We start from the raw sequence: 26,324 nt of genomic DNA, 5'->3' as shown, positions 1-26,324 counted from the left end.
CACTGGCACGCACTCTTCCTGGTAGGGGTGAGCTGGCTAATTGCACCTTGTCTGCAGTGCCAAGCGCCAATGAAGGTCTGCCGAAGCTCAACTTTTTTTCTTCTTCTACTTTTTCTCTTTCCACGTGCTAAAAATGTCACAAGGGACACGATCTTAGGGTGGAAATGCCGAATCAGCACGCGAAAGCGGCTCTGTATCCTCCATTTAATACACACACACACACACACACCCCCACACACACACACACACCCACACACACCCACACAAACACATACAATACACACAAGTGCTTGCACACACATACACACACAGACACAGACACACACAAAAACACACACACACACACACACCCACACACACCCGCACAAACACATACAATACACACAAGTGCTTGCACACACATACACACACAGACACAGACACACACAAAAACACACACACACACACGGTGCACAGACATGCACAAACACACACAATGGCAGAAAGGAACCCCCTGCACACACAGAGCTGGCAGACACAAGAACACACACCGCGTTCTCACACTTTCCATTCACTCAGCCGAGGCTCTGGAACAGCCTGACATGACACCGGGTCACCAGACATATCTGGCATGGCGTGTCACCAGACGCACACCGTCTCCCGCCTCACTTGTCTCTCATGGCCTACCGCTCCGCCAGCGAGAGAGAGAGAGAGAGAGAGAGATAGAGAGAGAGAGATAGAGAGAGAGGGAGAGAGAGAGAGAGAGATAGAGAGAGAGAGATAGAGAGAGAGGGAGAGAGAGAGACAGAGAAAGAGAGAGAGAGAGAGAGAGGGAGAGAGAGCGAGAGAGATAGAGAGAGAGAGAGAGAGATAGAGAGAGAGAGAGAGAGAGAGAGAGAGAGATAGAGAGAGAGAGAGAGGGAGAGAGAGAGAGGGAGAGAGAGACCCAGCCAAGGGAGCCTGAGAAGAGCACTGACGCCCAGCCAGCCAGCCAGCCAGCCAGGCAGGCAGTCAAGCAGACAGAAAAACACACTGGAAAGCATGCAAGCAGGCATACTAACAGGCAGACAGGCAAGCAGACAGACAGACAGACAAACAGACAGATAAACGGACAGGAAAACATGCACATACTAACAGGCAGGCGGGCAGGCCGGGGGTGGAAGGGGTTTGTTTTCATAGAGAAAAAAACCGAAACCGTTACTGGAAAGTGGGATGGGCCCAGACACGCAGGCCATCAACGCGCTCTTTGTCAGCCAGAATCCATAGGATGACGGAATGAAAGTACGAAGTGGGCGAGCGGGGTGAAAAGAAGAGCTTTATTTGCCTTGGTGGAGGATTCCGAGGCGACAGGACTTCTTTGATTTGTGCGCCACTTTGTGTGCCAGCAGAGGTGCCATTTCTGTTCCTGTGCCACCTTCGCCATCTCTGCCAACTGAAGTATTGTGGACCAAATGCTTCTATACACATCATTTCCCGTCTCTCCCTTGACGTAACCCAGAGCAAAAATGTGTGTGGTTATTTTGAAGGTGGAGAGAGAAAGCTTTTGTAAAAGCCATACATCTTGGAGTAATACATGGAAAAAAGATTACAAGAGAGATTTAAAAAAAAAGAAAAAAAGGGACTGTTGTTTGTCATTCTCTCTTTCTTAAAATCATTTCTCTCGTGGGGGAGAAATGAGAAAAGGAACTAAAGCAAGAGCAAAAGGAGGCGGCAGAGATGCCAGAGAGAAAAAATAAGGACATTCAGAGAGACATTTGCTAGATGTCTCCTGGACAGCACAGAATCTAATCCACCTTTCTGAGCGAGTTCCAGCTCACATAGCGTAACTGGAGAGTGGCAGTCTCAGCTTGCTCTCTGTGTATACAGTGCCCGCGCACGCACACACACACACACACACACACACACACACACACACGCATACACACAGCTGGCTCAGAGACCAGGGCAGCGTTAGTCTGTCTCTTCAGGAGTATTAATGACGGATCTAGAGCCGTGTGTTTAGAAAGCTGGGCTGTTTGGATCGATATGAGAGGAGCAGCGCTGTCTTGACTGCACACTGCCCGTCTCCCTCTACTTCCCCCCCCTTTTCCCAGAAGGTTATGCTGGGACACGGCGAGAAGCTGTACCCCTCGCTAGGCCTCCCCTCTCTCGCTCTCTTCCCACTTTCCCCTCTCTATCTCTCCTTCGCTAGGCCTCCCCTCTTTCGCTCTTTTCCCACTTTCCCCTCTTTCTCTCCTTCACTCTCGCTCTCTTCCCACTTTCCACTCGCTAGGCCTCCCCTCTTTCGCTCTCTTCCCACTTTCCTCTCTCTTTCTCGCCTTCACTCTCGCTCTCTTCCCACTTTCCCCTCGCTAGGCCTCCCCTCTCTCGCTCTCTTCCCACTTTCCCCTCTCTTTCTCTCCTTCACTCTCGCTCTATAACTTTCCTTGGTTTCTTCTCACTGTATCCTGAGCTCCATCTCTCTCTCTCTCGGCATTTATGTGGTGATATGTGGGTATGCCTTGGGGACTGGGAGGGGGGGGGTGGGGGTGGGGGTTTTAAGGTGTTTTTGATCCATGCAATGGTTGTCAGAAATATTGTCACTCTAATTCTCCACCCATTACTAAAGTTCCAGGCGGCATCACACAATCCTCCTAAGCAAGTCATAGGTGATTTAAGAAGCAAGTGATTTACTGCCTTTTCCCTGTAGTCTTTCACTGCATTAAAGGTAGTAGCGCGCGCACACATACACACACAGACGCACTCTCTCTCTCTCTCTCTCACACACACACACACTCACTCTCTCTCTCTCTCTCTCTCTCTCTCTCTCTCTCTCTCTCACACACACACACTCACACACACACACACACAGCGATATGCAAACTTACATTGCACACATACATAAATGTACACCACAAACCTACTGAAATAACCTCTTTATTTCTGTATTGCTGACATAAGCATGTTATTGATGATGTTTTTACCATAGAAACTGCCCCAATGGGATGTTAGATCATCTTCGCCTAAATTTACAAGGACATTACCGGTACGTACACTGTTTGACCATAGTTCTGCTTTTTTGATGCATACTTTGGGATTGTCCAGTAAACAACAACAGACAGAGCTAGTGAGAGAGAGACAAGGAGAAAAATGGAGAAAGAGAGACAGACAAACAGTGGTGTTTCTCTCTGACAACAGAATGCAAATAGGTGTAGCACCTGTGTGTGTGTGTGTGTGTGTGTGTGTGTGTGTGTGTGTGTGTGTGTGTCATCCTGTCATGGAAACCTCCCTGAAGCCAAGCAGACAGAGGAGAGCCATTAAGAGCTAACAGCACACACTATGTCAGCACACATCAAAGTGTTTCCCTGTTGAGTCACAGGAGCAGGAAATAGCATGGTGGTGACATGCCCGTTTAGGTATCGGACCATCCTCGCAAAGTTGGCAAATGGGCCTTCGCAAAGCCTGGTGATGCTGACAATGCTCCAAAAGTTGCCATATTCTTAGAAGAAAAGCATGGAGCTTTTGCAGTTCTTCAACCAAGGATTGACAGGAAAAAATCTAGGTTCTTAAGTTCTGTATAGGGCATTAAGTAGACTACAGTGAAAAAGATTCAACAGCAATGATGACTTGAAACCCTACCATATTAATGGTTGTAGCAATGGCTGTGATCAACACATTAGCAAAAAAGCTATCTAGGCCTACACATTGGTTGTTAGCTTGGTTACTAGCGTACCACTGGCAGCACATTCCTTTCACTTCCTGCTTTAGGAGGAAGTGGCCTGTAATTTTTGCACATAAATCACAGCTAACCATCGCCAGAAAACAGCACAGAACACCAATCACTAAGCACTGTGGAGATAAGGCTGGTGAGAGAAAAGACTGCTCACATTCTTAATGAGATGAGCCATGTCAAATGTAAAAAATGGACCATAATTAGCGCCAAAATCATACACTTTTTCAAATATCTCATTTTGATTGGTATTAATGAGCAGCGACACTGATAAGAGGGAACTGAACTGCACAGAATGCCATGTTGACTGAAGAACAAATGTAATATGTTGGTACGTGGAAGGTGGAAGACAATCCCATAGCTATCTAGCTAGTACTTCCTGGAAATGGAGTCCACCCAGTAGCAGCCCATATATCAAGTTAGTCTCCAGGAGCTCACATAATTAATTTGTCTGGTCCCTCATAGCAATATGAAGGCATGCACAGACTTCTTGGATTGTGGAAACTGTTGGACAACTCATCTAGCTGAGCCCTGAACTTCGAGAACGCAACGCATAAACCTGTTAAAATGCACTTACGGTTGGCAGAGTTTGACCAGGTCCTGGTCAGTGGTGCCGGGGTGAAGGCCACGGATGTAGAGGTTGGTCTTGCTCAGCTGTTCCCCTCCGCCAGCGCTGCTGGTGCTGCTACTGTTGGTGTTGGGACTAGGCGGCGCCATCTGGTGGCTGGAGGACACATAGGCCTGCTGTGGAGAGATCGGGGGAGGGGGACAAAGGGTACTGGTCAGTACATTATCCCAAAGATAAAAAAAAAACATATCAAGAGGATCCAGTGGGCTAGCTTGTATTGTTTCATAACTAATGTTGAAGATACATTGTCTGTTCCACATGGATTGATAATGGAAGAAGTAGATAAAACATTTAAAAATTAATTTTAATTGTTGTCACTTATGAGGGACAACACTAGCCACTATATTTTTCAGCAACCCTGTGTGCTGCTAGCGTAATCAAATCAAATCAAATCAAAATTACATAGAACCAAACACCTGGACAAAATATGTGCTCAGTCACCCATACAATGATCAAAGCAAGACATCAAAACCACTCAGAGATGTGCCGTTAATATGTGTGAATGTGTGAGATGTGAGAAATAACTAACAAAGCTCTACGCTTTGAAATGTCCCACCTGGCTGATGCATTTGTCAGCCTGAGTTATTGCTGCCCATGTAGGCCTACACATTCCCCCTAATCTGTAAGGTACAGCATGCTCTCAACGCCTGCTGAACTTTACTGACCTCCTGATTTAAAGTCACTTATTACAAGGCACATCAATCAGATGTACATGGGCTGAGAGACAGACAAGGCAAGAATGTGTTTTTTTATTTTTTTTTAGGAAAATCCCGGAATGTGTACGGAACAATCTGTCCAGTTATTGGCGGCAGTAAGTTTCACACGGCACAACTGTTTGCTGGGGCCTTTAGGGAATAACTGTGGAAGGGTGAAAAAGATGCTCACCCAGCAGTGGTGAAGGCCGCAGACTTCCCACTGCGTCCACTCCATGTGTGTGCGATATCTAAATCATTGACTATCAGCAAAAGATTGCATGGAACAATGTAGGGTGCTGGCTTATGGCTGTGAGCGGGCATGTGTGCTGACCTAGTCCACTGCTTGCATATCGACACACACACACACACACACACACACACACACACACACACACACACACACACACACACACACACACACACACCTCACTGTTTGGTCCCTCTGGCCTCACTATGACCTCTGTGCGACCTGTCCCGCTTAAAATGCTGACTGAACGAGAGCCGCTGCTTTCACACAACGCTGTGAAAACATAGTGGCAGCAACTAGCTTGTGGGATGGTGTTTGGAGAACCTTTGGTGGTGTATTACACGAGAAACCGAGGTGGGGAGGGGGGGAACAGATAAACAAGAGGATTTAACCAGAGTTTACTCTACGCTGCCGCACCGCTCTGCCGTTCCAAAACTATAGCATAATGCTACACTGCTGTTCTCGAAAAACGAACGCTTGTCATGTGAAGTTTCTGAGCAGTGCAACCTCTTTCAATAGCTGTTTCAAGCTCTTGTGGCTACCACTAAGAGTTTTGAGCACTCCAGAAGCAAGGTATGGAGACACTTTCTTTTAGCAAACAGTTATCTCCGCACAGTCCCTGCCACACTGCTTTCATCTCCCTCCAGCAGGGGTTAAGCTACAAACACTCCTCTCCCTCGGCGGCACGCAGGCCATTGTCTCTTTCAGGGCTAAGAATACCACGCGCTGACTGACGCATAAACACGACCGAGCTGTCAGACCAGTGTCACTGAACTCCGACGATCAAAAACAAAACCACAAATGACCGCAGGGGAGTTCAGCTCAGTCCACTTTCGAGTTTTGAGTTCGAGTTCGAGGTCCAGGCGTTCAAACGCACGCGGCCTCGCCTTGGCTTTGTGAGTCACAGGAGCTAGTGAGTGCGGAAATGAGGGAATTTCACTCGAAGTCACCAACAACAATGATCCCTTTGAAAAGGTCCTCCCAAGCCTTCTAGACATACTCCACCCCCACCCCACATCAACCAAAGCCAAAGGCTGGTTAAAAGCCTAGCATGTAGAGCACAGCAACCACGCCGCCTCCGTAACAGCCTAGTCCATGCTATCGATACGATTGACATCAAAGAGCCGAGGGGAGGGGATGAGAGGAGGGTTAGGGGTGGGGAAGAGAAAATGGGCCTCACTTTCAGGTTGCCAATAAGCAGTTTGCTGACGCTAGCCAAGGGCTCGGTTTACTTTCACATCCTCTTGAGCTGAGAGCAGAGCGAAGAGAGAGGGAGGGAGGGAGCTTTCGCCTCTTCAGCCATATTGACTTTGGCCTGCCGTTTTCTCCGACAGGCATTATTAGGTCCGGTCCGGGAACCGTAACAGAGATTCTTCAGAGAAAATAGAATTAAGCGCGGGGCTAGACTTAATCTCCGTTCCAAAAGAGGGCTGCGGAACATAGGATTCTCGATGGGTCATGCTGCTGCGTCTCCTGGTTGTACGCTCAATGCCCATTGTGCTCCTCTCAAACTGTGTTCTGTGCTGAGCAAAACCAATCAAACCCACAACATGTCTCAAAAAGCTGGTTTAATCCTTTACCTAAGCTGATCTACTGATCTATACTGAACTGCAACTCTTCAGTCCCAGTCTTAGTGGGTGAGAGCCTCAGCCAGCACCATGTTCAAGCACACCCAGTTGCTTCTGTGCCAGAGAACTGCGATCACCATGGAAAACTGCGTGGTGCAAATGGTTGGAATGCAGAGACGAGAGACCCACCCAAAATTCACATCAACTCTTCCGCTGTGTTCCTGCCTCAGACGTTACATTTCCCCCTCTCGCAAGGGACCGAGGGAGAGGCTGCTGCAGTGGTTCTGGACAACGACGGGAGATAAAACTATACGGTCAGGTTAAACAGCCCGGAACCCACCGCACGGCTTTGGGGTTGGGCAACCTAACCAAAGAAAAATGTCTTCCTCAGACATGAGGTCAAGGAAGACGGACCAGGGGATGGTGTGGTGGAGTGGAGTTCCACCCTACGCGCTCATCAAAACAGTTTGGAGATGAAGCTGAAGCTGCAGACTATGACTGTTACTGGCCTCTGCCATGTTTCAGAATAAGCTTTGTCTTTACAGCACTTTGAATTGCTTTACAAAAGTGAATAAGACAAAGATGTAAGAGTATAGTAAATTGGTAAAACAGACATACAGTATAAAAATAAATAAAGAATGCTTGTAAAATGAATCTTTAAAAGAGATAAAGGATAAGATAAATGGATCAAATGAGTATGCATGGACTGCAATTTATTTAACAGTATTATTCTGCATGTTCAAGTCTCTAATGATCATGCTCATACGAGTGTCAGTGAAAATAATCCCCACAAGATGCGTATGCTTGTTCAATCTCCACAGTTCCACGAGTCACAATCCCCTGAGACTGGTTCTACCAAATAACATTTACAAGAATAAAGACATAAAAACACCCACCTAAGAGATCCCCCCCCCCCACCCTCACATCTTCAACCCTCGGCACTTGAGGGCTCTCCTCTCCAAGTTACTATAGAGACCACACTCTGTCTCCTCGCTCGCTCGTGAAGAGGTTCAGGCGAGGATGAAATATCCAATTAGAGCTGGTGGCCCAGGTCAGCCCCGGGGTGCCACAATGGGTAAATTTGTTCTGGGGCGCCAGGGTCACAGATCACACGCCGCCTGTGTGGGGATACCCCCAGCGGGGGCCCCATGAGGGGGTGGAGATGGGGGGTGGGGGGTGGGGGGGGGGGGGCTGCACGGGGTCCCACTGAGAAGAGGTCCGATCGGGCTAATTACAACCCCATCCAAAAAAGGAGACCGTGCTCCACTTTTTGTGAGGCCTTGGGACACCTCTTTGACCCCTTTCTTTCGGTGAGGTAGGAACTTAACCGCCTTCACCCCTTTTTTTCTGCAAACCTCCCCCACCCAAACTCAGTGCACACCCATGCCTCCTTTTGAAACTCATTTAGGGAGCTTTAATCCCTCTCTTCCTCTGATGGACATCCAGGAAGAAAAGACGCACTGTGTTTGCTCAGAGTGCTGGATACAATCCACATGTACCAGCAAATTAGAGCACAAAGGTGGACCAAAGTAGCTCCGCTCTCATACACAGAAAGACACACAAGAGCGTGCACACACACACACACACACACGCGCACACACACAAGCACACACACACGCACACACACACAAACACGCACACACACACACACACACACACACACACACACACACACACACACACACACACACACACACACACACCAATACTCACTCCTACACAAACATTATACAAATAAGTATAAACCTACACATACATGCAGGCATGTACAGTATGCACATTCATTCAGTGCAAAACATTCCTATAAATAACCAACATGAGATTTGGGGACCTACAATATAAAAAAATACATATTTTAAAGTGCAGTTAGGAATATGTAGACATTCCACAGTGTTCATTATTCATGTATTATTATACGTTATAACAAATACTCTTAATTTTGTAAAGAAAAAAAAAGGTGACCATTAAGCTAATATTGGTTGTTAAGTGGTGCTATGTGGGAATTGGTTATGCCTGCTTCTACTCACTATTTCAGAGGAGCTTGCTTGTTAAATTGGTTGTGTTACATATGTTTGGCAACATGGTCTACATGGCAAATAAAACCAATGGAATGCCTTTGGCTTGGCACTCAAACATACTGCGCATGCACTGACACACCTGTGTGTATACTCACCTGCCTGAGACAGACAGACAGACAGACACACACACAAACACACACACACACACACCATGGGAAAGTAATGAATTCATACGGAAAGCACGTCCACTCAAAGTTAGCCTGTCTATTAGGTGTTTGTTGAGCGCCAGTCGTGGGAAACTACAGCGCCGGCTTTCACTCGCGTTTTTATGAGGATCCCGACCCCATTCAAACTCTCATATTTCTCACTTCTCCCAGAGGACTGATCTGCATCAGCCCAAAATGAAATAGTATATCTTAGGGAGGGGGCTGGGGAGATCTGGTGATTAACTTTCCAAATTAGTTTGAGCCGGCGGGGGTCTCATGCAATTTCACCAAGCCAGCACCAAAACATGGGCGCCATCTGCCTAATTCAAAAAGCCTCTTAATATGCACACAGATTAAAAATTGTAATTTCATTTTGAGAAGAAAAAAAATACTTTGACAGCAAAAAACAAAATGGTGAAGCTAAGCCTATCCGACACTGCAGAAAATCAAATTTATAAGCAGTGTAATAAAGGCAAATCTTCACAACGCAACCTTGACAATTGATCGCTTTAATGATGATAGCTAATAAATGTGCCAACATCTTTGTGACTAAAATGCTCATCATGCACCGTCTGTTGCCTTGTGATTGAATCATATAACTGCCCACACAGCAAGTGAAACGTTGGCAGTGGTTGAGCTCTAGCTCAGTGAGTATGCACCTGGTGAACCCAATAGGGCATTGCCAGGATAGGCCTGGTGTGCTTGGCATGTCTGTGTTATTGACTTAAGCAGCGTCAGAGGAGCTCACTCATGCCAACGGGATTCAGATGCCCAGGCCACAAACTCAGCCGCACAAATGCATAAAAGTACCAGGCACAAGTGTTAGCAGACACACATGTACCGTCTACCGACCGGAATACACACACACACACACACACACATCTAAACATACATTTACCATGCCAAGATATAAAGTATATAAAATGTAATATATGGAAGAAATAAACTGCAATGTATACCAAAATAAAATCACAATACTTACAGTATTGTAAGATATCAAGAATCACAATAATATTGTATTGTGACAAAAATACTGTGAGAGTATTGTATTGGCACCACTAGTGGGAATTCCTACCCATGTTACTCATACACACAGATAAAGTTATTCATTTCTTCTCTTGCCCTCTATCCACACACACACACACACACACACACACACACACACACAGATATCCCTACATTTCCTCCACTGCCTACATTTATCCAGAAGTGCTAAACTAAGTGTCAGTGGTTACAGCAGGTAACTCTAACAGCTGGGCTACACCAGGCACTGGGCTGCAACAATTGGCTTCCTACTCTAATGAATGGAACTGACAACACCACACGCAGGAGTGGCACACCCATTCAAAAAATGAAGACCAGTCCCCTGTCTAGTTTTACACGCTTATACACTCGTTCTGTATACACTTCTTTCTAGTTGTGTTCCTGAAAAGCAGTTTGGTGACATTCTGTGACCTGTGAGAGGCCATAATATAGTTATTTGAGCTGCACACCACTAAAAGGCCTGGGGGAAATCATTTCTTGTTTCATAACTTTGGAGAGAGAGAGAAAAATACCAAATACCATGGTGCTCCCCTGACCTATAGAACACTGAAATAGAAGCCAGTGGGACTCAGCAAGCTTTTATTGGCTGCTCTGGTCTTAATTAAGACTCAGGAAATCCAGGCGCTCAATGTCAAGCCTCTCAGGGTGAGCTTACGCTTCTAAACACCAAACATATCCACCCACCCACCAAACTGCAACAGTGCCTCACATCTCTATATATCTAACTGTCTGTCTGTCTGTCTGTCTGTATTTAGTTCTTACAATCTGTCCATTGCCTTTACGGTGTTTATATATGTCTCCCTCTCTCTCTCTCTCTCTCTCTCTCTCGGTGGGATTTTCCTGTTTTGAACCCCACCTGCCAGTAATAGCATTCCTGGGATGCTACTGAAGGTATAAGGCAAAGAACTCCATAGTGTTCCCTGACCTCACTAAACCCTGTATCTTCAGCACACCTGTTCCACCCCCCTTTCATACACTGTCTCACAGAAACACACACACACACACACACACACATGCACACACACACACACACACACACAGATAAACACACACACACACACTCACACACACCTTTAAACACACACACACGCTCACACACACACCTATAAACACACACACACACACACACACATCTGCCCAGCTGGCTTTGGACAGTTACCATCTGCTGCTGGCTGATCTGGCCGCTGAGCGCCTGGCTGGCTTCGTGTCAGGCTGCTTGACTGCTGGCTTGAAGGTGAGGGTGGAGGAGTGGCAGTGCACAGCCCAAACAGGCTGAACACACAAACACACATTTATATTTTGCTACTTAAGATTAAAATGACAGCCACTGCCAAAACCCAAGTAATGGGCCTCCATCTAAAGAGCAGTTCGCCGACCACGTTTCAAAAACCTATACTAAACATCTAAACTGTGTTTTTAAATTAGACTTAGCGGTGGATACTGCTTTACGACTGCATAATGCCTGCTTTTATACTCTTTTATACTCTATTTATAGTCTAATGTCACACAAATGCATCATCACCATGGTTTGCATTGCTGCATTACATTATAAGTTATAACACATGATGACACTGCATTATTTAATTTCACTTGACTACCATGGCCTTTGCCTTCAATCCAGTTCCACCTCACAAATAAGGTTAAATAAAGAGGAGCGTTAACTGAGGTTCCCATGACAGCCTGCCATGCCCGCACGAGAGGCAGGCAACCAGCAGGCGCGAGGAGGGGAGGGAGAGATGGAGGGAGGGAGGGAGGGAGTGGGGGAGCTGCAGACAGACTGAAGAGAAGCTTGTCTCTCTGCGGCCGTGTGAAGAAGGACAGGGCATCCTCTCCCGCTGTCAGACAGAGATCCTTATCAGGAAGTCGTTTTCATGACCCATGCCACATTCCTGTCAAGTGACGGGTGACGGACCTCAAAGAGAGAGGCGGCCTAGACACGTCCCTGGCACATCTCTCTTTCTCTCTCTCTCTTTCTCCCTTCCTCTCTATTCTACCCTTTCTGCCTCCCACTCACTGGCTCTCTCTCTTTCTCCCTCTCTTTTTTCCTTTCCCTCTCTCACTTTTATTCTCTCTTCCTTGCTTTCTTTTTTTCTCTTAATCTTGATAAGTCGTTCCCCTTGGCTGTCTGTCTCACTGCTCCATTTCTCTTTCAGTCTCGATACCGATGCCTGGGCTTTGTGTATCGGTCGATACCCGATACAGATCCGATACCATTGTGGAATTATTAAACTGAACCTCACCATGTGGAAAAGACTTAACGCATCAGGCTTGACTTAAACATTACTTTCCATAACTAAACATTTCACTTAGAAATGTAATGAATTATTATTATTATTATTATTATTATTATTATTATTATTATTATTACATATTATCATTAAGCAACTTGGAGCAGCTTTCAACTTCAAGTTCACAGTTATTACCAATTTATAAATCTAACAAGTAAACATAAAACACACAAATACATACAACACTTTGCTCCCGTCAAAAACAGCTTTGTGCAGATAAAAATCCCATGCTAGTGATACACAAAATGGTTCACACCACTAATCACCCATGAATATTTACCCATAGTGGTGCAGTCCGGTTTCCCCACGAGAACCTAGGAAGTTCACACTGAGTTTGAACGAGTTTGAATTGTGGTGAATAAACTGTATACAGAGTTGTATGGTGCATGTTTCAACCGATACAGGGGTACTTCTTCTCCACAAATGCTTTCTTCTTCTCCGCAAATGCCTTAACATTGTTTTCTAGTCATTGCGCTGTCAATATCTTGTACAACAGACGTGATTGTGATATCTAAATGTCTACCTTTTAGCAACAGTGTTTTTGCTAGGAAGAATCGGGAAGAATGAAGCACTTTTTAATAAAATTTCACTTACAAAGACATTGTACCATACTGAAAGCTAATATTTTGTCACTAGCAACCTACATCTGTCCTCTGACAAACACAGTTGCATTTTCAGCTCTGAACAAAACCGTTCAGGAGTTCTGGTCCGAACCGTGACTCCGAACTGCTCTGGTTTGGGCATAGTTGCTCCACAACGGAACAAGTCCAGACCGAACTTCTAGACCTCAAATTTTGTGGGCGGGGCTAAGTTCGGCTGGCTTCCATGCTAACGCATTTCATATTTTGCCTAAAAATGCAACAAAAACGCATAAAGATCATAATTAATCTATAGCAAATGGTGGTTAATAACATCATGAATAGTAAACCAGAAATATAAAGCCTGGCAAACTGTAAAGACAATGATATAGCCTAATGAAAAACACTAAAAGTAGCCTAAAAGTAAACACTAAAAGTAGCCTAATAGTGGCAGCAAATAGCTAGTTGCACTCTATGTGCTCAGTCCAAGAAATTGAAGTAAACAGAATGGATTGGCCCATGGATCTGCTCAATTTCCCGATCCCCGATCCAGCTATTTTGTCAATATCTGGGCCAATATCCGATCTTAATATCAGATCGGTGCACCCCTACTCTTTGTGTCCCTGTAGAGGTGAGTCTGCGTCTCCCCATGACTTACAGTGTGCTTGGGCACAGAGAAATGGCAGACGTGCCATTGATCTGCTTTAGACCAGGCCCAAATCCGCCTGGAGTGGAGTCGGGTGTTACTTTGGTTGAGGTGCCACTGGTTCCTTTGCTTTGATCAATCCTGCTCTGATTATACAGACAGAGAGCTGTTTGCTTATGGCTACAAACACAAATGCAAACACATGCACACACACACACACCTGTGTGCACGCACACACAGACACACACACACACACAACAAAGCTAACAATAGCGGCCAGTGACACCAGCGTGCAGGGTATCAGATAGCTCTCGGTCAACTGTCATCCCTAACAAACCGGCAGGCAATCTCTGCCAACACGGTGTCTCATTTCCACTCAGCCCGTTCCAGAGGCCCCCCCCCCACCGCCCCAACCCACTCCCACAATCCCCTCCGTCACATCGTCTTCCAGCCGTTCACCTTGAGTTCCCCCGCGGCTTTGGCACAGGCGGGGGGGTTAGTATGTGGAGGTTTGTTTTAAATGTTACATGTCGCAGTAGAGCACACACTTACAACTCTCGAGGGTTGGGGGAGTTCAGGGAGTTCAGCTCACGTGTGCCCTGTTCCAGACCAACACCTCAACACATGTAAACCTCACCACGCACCATCACCACTCCTGCCTCTACCTAAGAGCTCAGTACCTCAGATGCTATCTCCATTCTACATGCTATCTACATCCTAGGGGCCTACTGGTTAGCGCTTCGGACTTGTAACCGGAGGGTTGCCGGTTCGAACCCTGACCAGTAGGCACAGCTGAAGTGCCCTTGAGCAAGGCACCTAACTCCTCACTGCTCCCCGAGCGCCGCTGTTGTTGCAGGTAGCTCACTGCGCCGGGATTAGTGTGTGCTTCACCTCACTGTGTGCTGATATGAGTGTGTTTCACTAATTCACAGATTGGGATAAATGCAGAGACCAAATTTCCCTCACGGGATCAAAAGAGTATATATACTTACTTATACTTATACTTCCCTCTACGCTACTGAGCATATAGGTTTGATATGTTCACATAAAATAGTTTTTACTGTGATGTGACAAGTGTTTGTGTTCATGTCTTCCCAAATCATACAAAACATGTTTTTGTGTGTGTCAAAAAGTGCAATGATGTTGAATATTAATCTTTCTGATAGAGATCTGTGATTTTTTTTCTGTCATATTTTCTTTCCCAACTACACAACAAATGTGTCAATGTGCCTTATAACCTCAGATTTTTGTATTCTTTCTCAAGTGGAAATGGAATTAAAAGTAATGCAATGCCAAAAATAGGATGACAGGCTTATAGGAGGAGAAAATAGAACAAAGAGAAAGAGGTTATTCAAAGTTTACAGTAAGTGTCTGCTCAGTGACAGCCAGAACTTTAGTTCTAGACAGTCAGAAACTAAAATATGTGAGTGCTTGCATACAAAGAAACTGTCATCAATGACACATCTAAAACTATGGACCCTTTCAAGAGAGTTCCATTATGAGCATCATAGTTGGCCCCACAAGGCTTCCGTTTCAACATTCCATATGTTATCTTAATGCAGAGGAAGTAGATTGGGGCCCAAATAGAATGTTCAAGCATTGTTTTTGTTTTTATTGTTGAAAGGGTCTTATAGACTATTAAAAAAAAAACTCACATTTCCGAACAAATCAAACCTGGTGCTGCTACTATTCTCATTCTGATACCTTTGAGTCCCTGTAACGAGAGTCATGACCAGCTGTTTCTGCATCATCTAATGAAACACATAAGAAACCACAAGGACAAATTTGTTCTTCCAACAGCTCAGTGAGCACACTATTGGTCATGAAAGCAAACATAATCACCTCACTTGTGCATAAATGGGTATATCAGGGGCCCTGAAACCACATGGCAGCTCTTCGTCTTTTCAACATGCACATTGCTCACATTTCCCAATGGCACTGTTGAAACAGTCTGAACCGGTGGTGTATCGCGTTGCTATAGAGTGAACATGAAGCGAGCAACACATGCCAGACAATAAGCTTCCCCATCTGCAGTCTGGATCTACAGCCTATGGGCCACCAGATGAAATCTATCCCATGGCACACTGCTAGCTTTCTGCATGTTGGGCGAGCCTCCCCTAAATCCTATTGTGAAACGTGTCAGGGAAGGTGTTGGGTGGGGTTATGTGGTGAGGAGGGGGAATTTTCTGGAATTCCAAGGCTGTTGTGAATGACATTCTGGAATCTCCAGAGTGTGTGTGTGTCTGTGAGTGTGGGCAAGGGGGTTGCTGTTGAAGGAGGTGTTGGGGGTAGAAATTAAGTTGACGGGCTCAGGCTTCGAGCTAGTTCTGGTTTTAGTTATGAAGAGGGGGGGAGTAGATGTTTGACAGCAACAGTTTGATTCAAAAAGGCCTTTGGTGGGGGAGTCAAGCCGGGGGTATTTACAATTCAAAGGCATTGCATTTGAAGGGGGTGCTTCTGCAGTTCTACCCTTGGGGAGTGTGCTGAATGAGCCATTTGTTCAGCCACTGAAGGACACTTAACATCCGTCATTTGTGTTGTATGAGTAGCACGGCTCCTCTTTTCCGTCGGCCACTAACCAGCAATATAAAGGCTGGGTTTTATTCACTGACCTTCATCTGAAGGCTTTTCCCCCTCTCTCTTTCTACTCTCATTGTTTACATGGTGTAGGCTATGTGTGCTCTGCCAAGAGCAGAGAGCACAGCTACAAGATTTTACTCCCTTTTCAATCTTGAACACTAAAGGTTTCACCCAAAAAAATCCAACAAAAAGCAGCAGCAAGTGATACAGAAGTGTGAAAGTGTGTTTCTAATTATCACCTGATTATTGACAAAGTCAACATCCACCAAATACAAAATGTAATATTTGATATCTTACTGTATAAAAGTACTCGTGCTTGTCAAGCGTAAATGTTTGCCTTTAACTGGAAAGTCTACTGAATTTGGACAAAATATTTGGAGAGAGCAAGCCCTGGAGTGTACAGCAACAACAAGCAATAAACCCATATGTCAATGGCTGGATGACTGTAACAGATGACTCAGCATTTTTTGCTTTACTGAGCATTATTGGCTGATTTGTCAGTACATTTGTCAAATCAAATTTAAAACATTAACATGTAAATGCAGTATCATACTGTAGTACACACACATTTGACTAAATTGCATGCAAGCAATGACATTGAATAATTACTGTAAAGTTTGTGGCTCAAACCATGATATTCAGACTGTCTGATATTACTTCAAATGGATATAATAACTTCTGTCTTTGCACTTTGATTTAAAGCTATGCTTATTTTCTATCTTTTTGACATACTAAATCTTCTTAGTCTTACATAAAGTCAGCACAAATGTAGAACAAATTTTCATATGCCTTTTTACACTATTATTGGTAATTGTCTGTGAACAACAGAGATGGTTTGGGGAATTGTATTTTTTATTTTGGTAATGTATTTTCAAAGGCATTGAGGTAACCAAAAACCCTGAGCCATCTGGTTCCATAATCACTTCTCACACATACAAAGGGCCTTTCTCAGCCCGCACTCCATGTTTATTTTGTGTTCCCCTTTTATTTACTTTCATGGCACAGGTACGGGAACAAGAGACCTGGCATGGGAAAAACAGACAGATAGAGAGAAAGAAATGGACAGATAGAGTATGGGAGAGATAGGATGAGATATGCAAGGAATTCACCATACCCACACAGACGGGTGCACACACATACACACACACACACACACACACACTTGACCTCTGAGTGAACTATCTCTTCTCAACAAATCCAATTTCTTAAATACTGATAATGGTCTAACCAGAACCACACTATAGTAGACTTGAAAAGATAGGCTTTTGAATCTCAGTCAGAACTATCTCAAGTATTAAAGACTTCCACTTGTCATAAAATAGGTTCCGCAGCATGGCCATGCAGAGGAAATAAAAGCAAGCTGAAATCTCCTTTAAAGTGTCACTTTGCCCCCATTTTTGCTCATTCTTCTACTCCATCCCCTCTTTGATATACATCATCACGTTGCGCCTTTTCATCATGGAGAAACTCAGGCTTCGCTCAGCTCTCTTTCATGCCTTCATCTCATCTTCTCCGCATCTGCACATTTGAAAAGCTGTATCAGATGTGTTTTTTTAGGGAAGCGAAGCAAGGTGGTGCAATAGCTCTTTGAACTCCAAAGTCACTCTTCTTTGCTGTAAGTTCTAAGTGGATGATGCAATTAAGGTTCTGCCATCCAGAACCATCCAGAGATGTCCTGGCCTCAGGAACTGTCGGTGTGAACGCCTGTTCCGGCTAAGGACCCTCAAGAACCAATCTGAGTGAAAGGCTCTTCCTAGCCATGAATACAGCAGACATAACACATCTGCTCAATAGTTGATAGTTAAAACTGACTGAATATTTTCCTCCTCCAAATATGCTATGTGACTTGGTAAAACATAAATATGGCAGTTAGAGCTGGGGGGGGGGGGGGGGGGGGGGTGAGCACGACTATATGCGCTATGCCTCAACCTGCTGGATAGTTATGGATAGAAAAACAGACTTCAGGCATGGGCAATTGCCTGTTTTCAAAGATGGGGTAAATGGGGAGGAGAGGGAAAACATACACTAACTGTCACCGGCAGCTGAACCAATAGCATGGCACCATATTTCTCTCCATCTGTAAACAGCATAGATGATTTAAAGCTACACTGCTAAGCTTCTCTCTTCTTCTGATGTATTGGAATGGATGTGGATAAACAGTTAACCATTCATTCCAGGACGATAATTAGTGAGTGAAGATTAACTATCTTAATTTGATTAAAAATATTATACATATGGATAGAGATAGAGGGAGAGAGAAAAAAGAGAAAGAAAGAAAGAAAGAAAGAAAGAAAGAAAGAAAAAAGAAAGAGAGAGAGAGGTATGCTTACAACTATTGCCTTAAGTTCTAACCCTCGTCATCAGTGGATAAGCAGCAGGAAAGATAAAGCTCTTCATACAGTGGACCAAAGGAATTACTGAGGTGTACTAGTTTATCAAACATAAGCTGACACATTCCTGGATGAGTAAACTCCCAATCCCAACAATCTTGGTAAAATTAGACTTAAATGTACATTCACATGTGCACATACATTTTTATTGTTAAGCTATTGGCAATGAACCGACAATCCCAAAATTGTATTTATAAACATGCAGAACTAAAAAATCAAGTGACTGGTTAACAATCCCAAAACTGTGCACAAAAAGTAGCCCAATTGCCCATTTCTACTAAAACAAATCCATTTGCATTCATATTTCACAGTGATAACTTCCCCTGTAATCAATGATTGTAATCAAATGATTTTCAGAAACTGCCATTACCTTTCCCAAGGTACCGCTGCAGTCTCCTGCTATGAGTACCACAGGTGTCTCTGCAGTCCAACAGGGATTGGGCATAATGAAGACACGGCTTTGGGGGAAAAAATCAACTGACAAAACTTTCGATGCACCAAAAAATGCAGTTATTCCCTACGCGGCAAAGTTATTCCAGTAGGATCCACCACAACTACAGGGTATTTTCAGCTATACTTGGCGACTAATCTCCAAGGTTCTCTATATTATTTCATTGTCCGTAGACATAAACAAACATGTTTGTACTAACAACGTCAGTCAGTGGTAAAAACAGCACGTTTCCGAAAGAAAAAAACAAACTTTAACAATACTGCCAATACTACTGCTTCTGTGTCCAAAGAAAACTTCTGTGTCAAACTCTCATTGTCCATAAAGAATTGACCACTGAGTTGAGATCTCTCATTGGTGTTTGTTTTACAAGACAAAAATAAGCAAAGGCTACAGTAATGACCCATGGCTTATTTGACTATCTGGAGACCTTGGTGAGACATTCCGACCTTTCCGTACAAAGGTTGATGTTGGACTACAACAACAGCCAGGACGCAGGTTGGCTCTTGACACACCTCCCACCCTTCTGTACAATACAGTGGATCACAACATAGCCTACAATTACAGGCTTTAAGCCAACTGCAACACCTCGACTGGTTCTGTTCAACACCGTAAGGGTAAATTACTGATGCCCGATAGCAAACAAAAACACAGGTAGTGGTTGTCATGTGGGGGTGGATATACAGCAGATCTCACACTAGCAGGGTAGACACCTGAATACATACAGATATGCCAAAGAGGTTTTCCTAGGCATAAAGAGAAGTTCAAGTTAGGTCAAACTGATGCAAGTGTGTGGACGCTTTGTGTTAGGAGACCACCATCTCCAAGCTGAATACATATTTAATGTGTAGGGCGGCAGTGAAAGAAATGCCCTTCACTGTGCATCACTATGCCAAACTGAGAATCAGACAAATTGAAATTATTTATTTTACTTTTTGAAGACACAACAACTTAAACATTTTTGGTCATTATCTGTGAACTGAGGAATTATTTTAAATAGGCTACAGCTTATTTGCACATTTTAGTGTGTGAATACTTTCAGATGTCCAATATCTGTAACTTTAAAGGACATTGATGCTAAGGCTAAATGAAAGGTGCGGAGTCACCCTAACTCTCCGGTTTCAAATCACAGCTCTCCAAATATTTATCCGTGACGATCGAACACGGTGACACTCGTCCGTTGTCAGATGTCGCAAATGGACTGTCAGTGACGCAGCCAAATCGAAGCAATAGATGCATGCGTATGCAAACAACCACACTCGCACGCACAAACACACGCACACACATACACACACGCGCACACACACACACGCACGCACCATATACACGCATTTACACACGCGTAGGTCTACTCGCCTCCCAAGGAGCTGTCCTAATGATACTCTTTATTTGTTCCAAGGTAAACACACACTGTTGCTCAATGGGGCCATGAAGAGGGCAGAGCAAAAGAGTTTCGCATAATCTAAAAAAATCAAAGCAACCCAGGAAACTCTCAGACAAGACACTGAAATAATGTGCACTAAAGTCTTGTGCAAACGCTGAGAAGGCAATGCGACAGAAAAAGTCAAAAGGGTGTCTTATTAATGACGGATCGAAACTAGAGACATTTGCATTCCTTACCATCTGACATAATTATCAGTAAAATCTGACGTCATGTGGATAGGTGCAGCCTACTAGTTTTTCATTTTTTTTGGTAGGCCTATGGCTAAATTCACTCCTGCTCCATAAATAAATGAATTTCAAATCAAGGAACAGAGATGGTTGGTATATTTGTTGCAAAATAAGAATAGTTTTTTCACAGTTCTGTCTTGACAAACTGGAATGACGCTAAACATCTGTTTCGGTCATTTGTTCTTCACATCACCAACACAACAACTGTTCTTAGAAAATAAGCCTAAATTATGGACAAGGACATGAACAAATGGAAGAAATGCAAGCCTACTCTGACACAAATCGATTCTGACGGAAACAGCGCTATAAAACACAGGTAGTAGGTTATGTAAGTGTATTGCTGGGCGCTGAGGTAGCATGCAATAACAAAACGTTAGTGGTGATTTAAAAATACGAGTTCTGTCGTATGCAACTTTCCATGATAAAGCCCATCAGAGGTTTTGTGTTGAGTTCAAGACCAACTGCTTTTTCCTATTCATAATTTCGCAGAACGACAGTCATCGTAGGTCGTAAAGGGATTTGAGGGGTGGGGCGTCTTTCCACCCTTCACCAAAAAATATTTTTAAAAAACTTTGCCCAACTTACACGGTTTATTCGTCTATCGCGCTTTCATTTTATTCCAACATGGTCTATCGAATACATCGCTAGCTTATCGTTCCTCATGTCTTCTCTCTTTCTCACTCTCTTCACAAACACATACACACAGACACATACACACACATAGCTTTCCACCGTTTCCTCACTAACTTCGAAACCGTTCATTCTGCCTTATTTCTATGTGCAAGAGTCATTTTAACCAAGCCGAGGCACCAGAATAAAACTTGCTCCAAAGCCCGGCCAACATTTCGCACAAGCTATTGCTAGGCATTTTCGCCGAGAAAATTTAAAAGCACATCCACACACGCACATACCACGGTGGGGGTGCAGCACAGTTAAGCAGCAATGTTCTCCACGAAGACTTAAGTTGATTTTTGAGCGGCCCCGCTCGTTCAAGGACACTGCAGTTTACTGTCATACAGAAAATAGCTTTCTGTCGCGACTGATACAGAGGTGCGCCCCACCGGGTAACCGGGAGCGGCCAAAAAGACAAAAACATCCATTCGCTTTACCTTTTTACTGTTTCTGTTGTTGTAGCCGTTGTATGGATTGATTCCAGTCCTTGGCGGGACGGAGAGCAGCATTTTTCTCAGCGCTATGTCCGGAGCGGCGAGTACTGCCAAGGCTGCCAGCTGACGTCAGCTCGGGAAGTTAAGCTTGGAATCAGGGGGGGAGCGATTCGAGTCCCGTCGCCGCCAGGGTTGCTGCCGAGCGGCCTGGGTCCTAGCGCCACGGCCAGGCAACGCGATAGTAAGCCAACCCACGACATTTCACTATCAAGTGAGGTCCAGTGAAGGCTACTAGTGACCTAGTTCTGAAGCGTGCGCTGGAACATACGAAGTTAAACATCTCCACGTTTCTCAAACGTTTAGGTTACGTAGGCTAAAACCTTTCTTAAGCATAACATTGAAGCCAATCGTTAGACGTAGTAGGATATACAATTAAATGTCTCTTATTTGTCCCAATGACAATGTTTTATAAAAGCAAAAGAATAAGGTAGGCCTAGGCTACGGTATTTTCATTTCTACATTAATGCGCACGTGCTGTTTTTGTGCGTAGCCTACTTCCCTAGGTGGATGTATTTATAATTGGGAATTATAGGCTATGCAATATGTTACTTCAGTTTTTTTATTGATAGAGCCTTAATTTTGAATTAGTCTTTAGTAGCCTACACATTTCAGGCCATTATTATATGGGGCATCCTCTAGAACAACCAATCGAGGACATAATGTGGCTCTACGTCTACGAACGCAGTATGTTCAGTCTCAAAATAACTATTTGGGATTTTGAATCCCTATCTCCCTCTACTGGATGGAGCAGCTCGATTCCACTGATAAGTGTCTGGAGTGAATTGTCAGCAGCGTCCTACGTTTGATGAAATTAAAATATTTTTGGATGGATGTTTGAATGCATATAGGCCTACAATATATTTGTTTTTCAAGACGTAAGAATTTCCATCTTATCTTAAACTGCATATTAACTGCAGTGTAGCCTATGCCTACAACCAACTGGTTCTAAAATGAAAAGACTTCTTAAACCACTTCTATATTTCAAATATATCCCACATAGTGAATTCAAAAAGCAGGCAAACCACATTTCTCATAATAGCCTACTGCCATATTTCCTGTGGCAGGTTATGACCATTTGAAAAGGGCAACTGGCATTGCCAAAGGCTCAAAAAACAGAGTGACATTGTTGCGTCGCTCTGGTGACAATAATATTGTTTGGACATCAACAGGCTGGTTGCCAGGCAACCCAGCCCCCTCTGTCTTCTGTGTCTGGATTCGTAAATCTGCAGCAATGAGCTACTGTGAGTGTGTCTCTGTGTATGCTCACTAGTATGTTTGTATATGCATGCATGTTGATTGCATGTTGCAGCTGACAACAAAGAATGTGTGTCTGAGTGTGTGTGTGTGTGTGTGAGAGAGAGAGCAAGAGAAGGGGGGGGGGGTGCTGTGTGTGTGAGAGAGAGAGCATTGAATTGAGAGAGAGAGAGGGAGAATAAGGAGCCTGCTAATCCCATTCCCTTTGTTCCTCTTTCTAAACACAGACTACATTAGCTTGCACACTTCAAGGAATGAACTCCGGGCCTGCAACCATCACAGATAAAGCCACTTCCCGGTCACGCTGGGGTCAGACCACACAGTCCCAACTGTCTGTCCCGGTGACGGAGATTCTGTTTAACAAACCGCCCAAGATAAAGTCCCTGCTCCCCTGCTCCCCATCTGCCCGGGAATGCCTCACTGGCAGCAGGCTGACTCTGTCTTGGAGTTTGTGTGTGTGTGTGTGTGTGTGTGTGTGTGTGTGTGTGTGTGTGTGTGTGTGTGTGTGTGAGAGAGAGAGAGAGAGAGAGAGAGAGAGAGTTGTTGGTGCATGATTTGATAAAGTATTCCCCTCTGTTTTTCAATCACTAATCAGTGACCACAAGTTTTCCATTAAATGTCACTATATTTTCGATTGAGAGATTATGAACTGAACTGAATGCATGATTGCAAGTAAAGTTCTGTTTGTCATGTTAGTAATTTCATTATGTGTTTATATTGCTGTGTCTCTTGACTGAGCAAAGTAAACAAAACACAAAATCCTTTTTCATTTCACAATACACAAACATCTCCAGAATGTCAACACGGCACCAAGCAATATCTATTGCATCAGAGCTGTATTCAATTCTATGTCATCAGTCAAAGATACACAAAAATCAGTTATTTTCTTCTCATGAAAGTGTTTTTGCAGAACAGATCAAAAAAAGTTTGTAGGGCTAAGTAAACATGGGCCATTCAATGCAATGTTTGTCAGCCATAAATACCACTAAGTGAAACTGCACAGCATTTGTCCTCTTCCATAAACATGAATGTGCTAGTGTAGTGCAGTGCAACATTTTTCCCTGTGCAGTAAACTGTTTTACATCAGCGTGGGTGTTTGCCATGCACTGGGAGTCCACGCTGGAGAGGGTGTGGAATCGCAGATCCTGGTGCTTCGGGGGTGCGCTATGGCGTACCTGGCTACAGCGCCCCTACCACTCTTAGTTCCCTCGGGGACCCGGTTTCGAGTCCGGCCTGGGTCTTTTCCTGATCCCACCCCATCTCTCTCACTCACTTCCTGTCAATCTCTAACTGTCCTTCTTTTATTCATTCATACTTTAAAAAAAAGGGTCCTGGTGCTTTAATATTACAGTGTGGGGTTGGGCAGCACTGCTACATCAAAGAGGGGGGATGGGGGATGAGGGGAGGGGTTTAGTGGAGTCACTCTGAATGTCAGCCTAGGGTTCAAGGTCAAAATGCACAGGCGCGTAAAGAGGAGAAAGAGGAGGAGGGAGCGAGCACCCAGCAAACTGGCGCCTGTGCTGAGAAAGCGATGGGGGGATGGAGGGAGAGGAGAGCAGCGGGAGAAAACAGTGGAAAGGAGACTGACAAAGAAAGCTAGACAGAAGGGCGGAAAAACTCTGTACCCTTTCTGAACTCCTGATTGTTAATTTCTTTGCCACAAACATTTCAAGTATGTCTGTGGTAGGACACAAACTCTGTTGTTTCCCGCATTTCATTATTTACTGATGTAGATTGGTGCATGTCTCAAAGAGCGGCTTATATTCCACCTGGTGCAGCCTTGTTGCATTCTGACCAGGGAACAGTTAGACTGAAGTTTAAAGATTGGGTAGGAATGCGAGGAAGTTTGACTATTGTGCTCAGAAAAAGAAAAAAAAATACAAACTCTACGGACGGATGGCAAACAGATGTAGTGGGTATTGATCAGCCCTGCTCTAACTAGCCTGCTGACATACACACACCACCAGCTCCACCCACCTACACCCACACACACACACACATTACACACACACAGACGCACACACATTACACACACACATGCATACACATACACGCACAAACACACATGCACACACACACATACACATATTAACACACACACACACACACAGTAACATGAATGCAGACCAGAGGAAGTGGCCCTGTGGTTTAGTCACCAGGGTTGAGACAAAGGCAGCCTGAAGTGGTCTCTTAAAGCAGGGAGATGCCCTGGAACAGACGGGTTCGATTCAGCCACACAGACTCACATACAGAGGACTCAACGGTTCACTGCAATGACTCACTGCACATCAAAGCCCTTTCCTCTGACCGCACACTGGCCACTGCCCTGAGGTTCCCTCTCCCTGGAATCTGGCCTGGAGTGAGGTGTGTGTGTGTGAATGTCTGCATAGTGTTTGTGTGGGGGTGGTGCAGGTTGAAGCTCTTACACAACTCCACTTCTGTTGTAAAACGTCACATTCATTAAAAAAAAAAAAACAGAGGATGCCAGGTCTGTGTTTACACCACTAAATGCCAATGCCAGAACACAATGTGCCAGCCATGGTAGTTAGAGGCTGCTTTTGATGGTCCAGAACTGCTCTGAATTGGAACCATCTTGGAGCAGAGGCTTGGTTGACATTTTTGAGGCTTTTGTCATTTCATGCCATGCTCGGCAACTGCATCATATTTGCCACAGTAATGGAAAGGAAGCCGCAGCATTTTGTACTGATCATATCTATTTGTCACTGTTTATCCTTTCAATTTATTTTGATCTCTACTTTTCATTTATAGCAGTGTGTTTGCACTTGTGTTGTAAGCGTGCAGTGGCAGAGCTCAAACATTTGGGTTCAATTCTCAAAGAATACACACTGATGGAAATTTCAACTGCACTGAAAGTTATTTGGAACAAATAGATTATCCTAAATGAATAAATACAAACATACAATGTGTGAGCATGATTGGTTTACAGAGTCACCTAGGATGCCTCTGACTTTACACATAGATAAAGGCGGCGTCTGTGACCAGCGGCAGCAGATATATAATTATCAGACCCATATATCTGGCTAGCTACTCTACTCTTTCACGCCGAATGCACCTTTTGATAGTAGGGCTGCCAAACATGTTATATTCACCTCAAGCACCAAGTGATGTAGGACTATAGACAACCACTGGCTGCTATTAACTCATGAAATGGATTCCCAAAAAAAGGAGTTAAAAACGGGCTGTGCGGG

At 44.4% G+C, this 26,324-nt stretch overlaps 1 protein-coding gene across 3 annotated transcripts in view; it reads right to left on the bottom strand.

The window, feature by feature from the left end:
* Window positions 1-21,941, bottom strand: part of LOC143104670 (RNA-binding motif, single-stranded-interacting protein 2-like) — a 50,884-nt gene extending 28,943 nt beyond the window's left edge. For all 3 annotated transcript variants that reach the window (XM_076268838.1, XM_076268839.1, XM_076268841.1), the window contains exons 1-2: window positions 21,805-21,941; window positions 4,266-4,432 (exon numbers count right to left, since the gene is read on the bottom strand). In XM_076268838.1, coding sequence (XP_076124953.1) covers window positions 4,266-4,432; window positions 21,805-21,876 — 239 coding nt within the window. In that variant the 5' untranslated portion in view covers window positions 21,877-21,941. The remainder of the gene's footprint in view (window positions 1-4,265; window positions 4,433-21,804) is intronic.
* Window positions 21,942-26,324: the final 4,383 nt, after the last annotated feature.

This window comes from Alosa pseudoharengus, unplaced genomic scaffold, assembly GCF_046254945.1.
Source record: "Alosa pseudoharengus isolate Yale_2024_CS ecotype anadromous, Long Island Sound unplaced genomic scaffold, YU_APseudo_1.1 YU_APseudo_1.1_scf_5, whole genome shotgun sequence".
In the NCBI taxonomy this organism is placed as follows: Eukaryota; Metazoa; Chordata; class Actinopteri; order Clupeiformes; family Clupeidae; genus Alosa; species Alosa pseudoharengus.
Note: the sequence above shows the minus strand (reverse complement) of the source record. Positions and strands in the feature narration are given on the sequence as shown.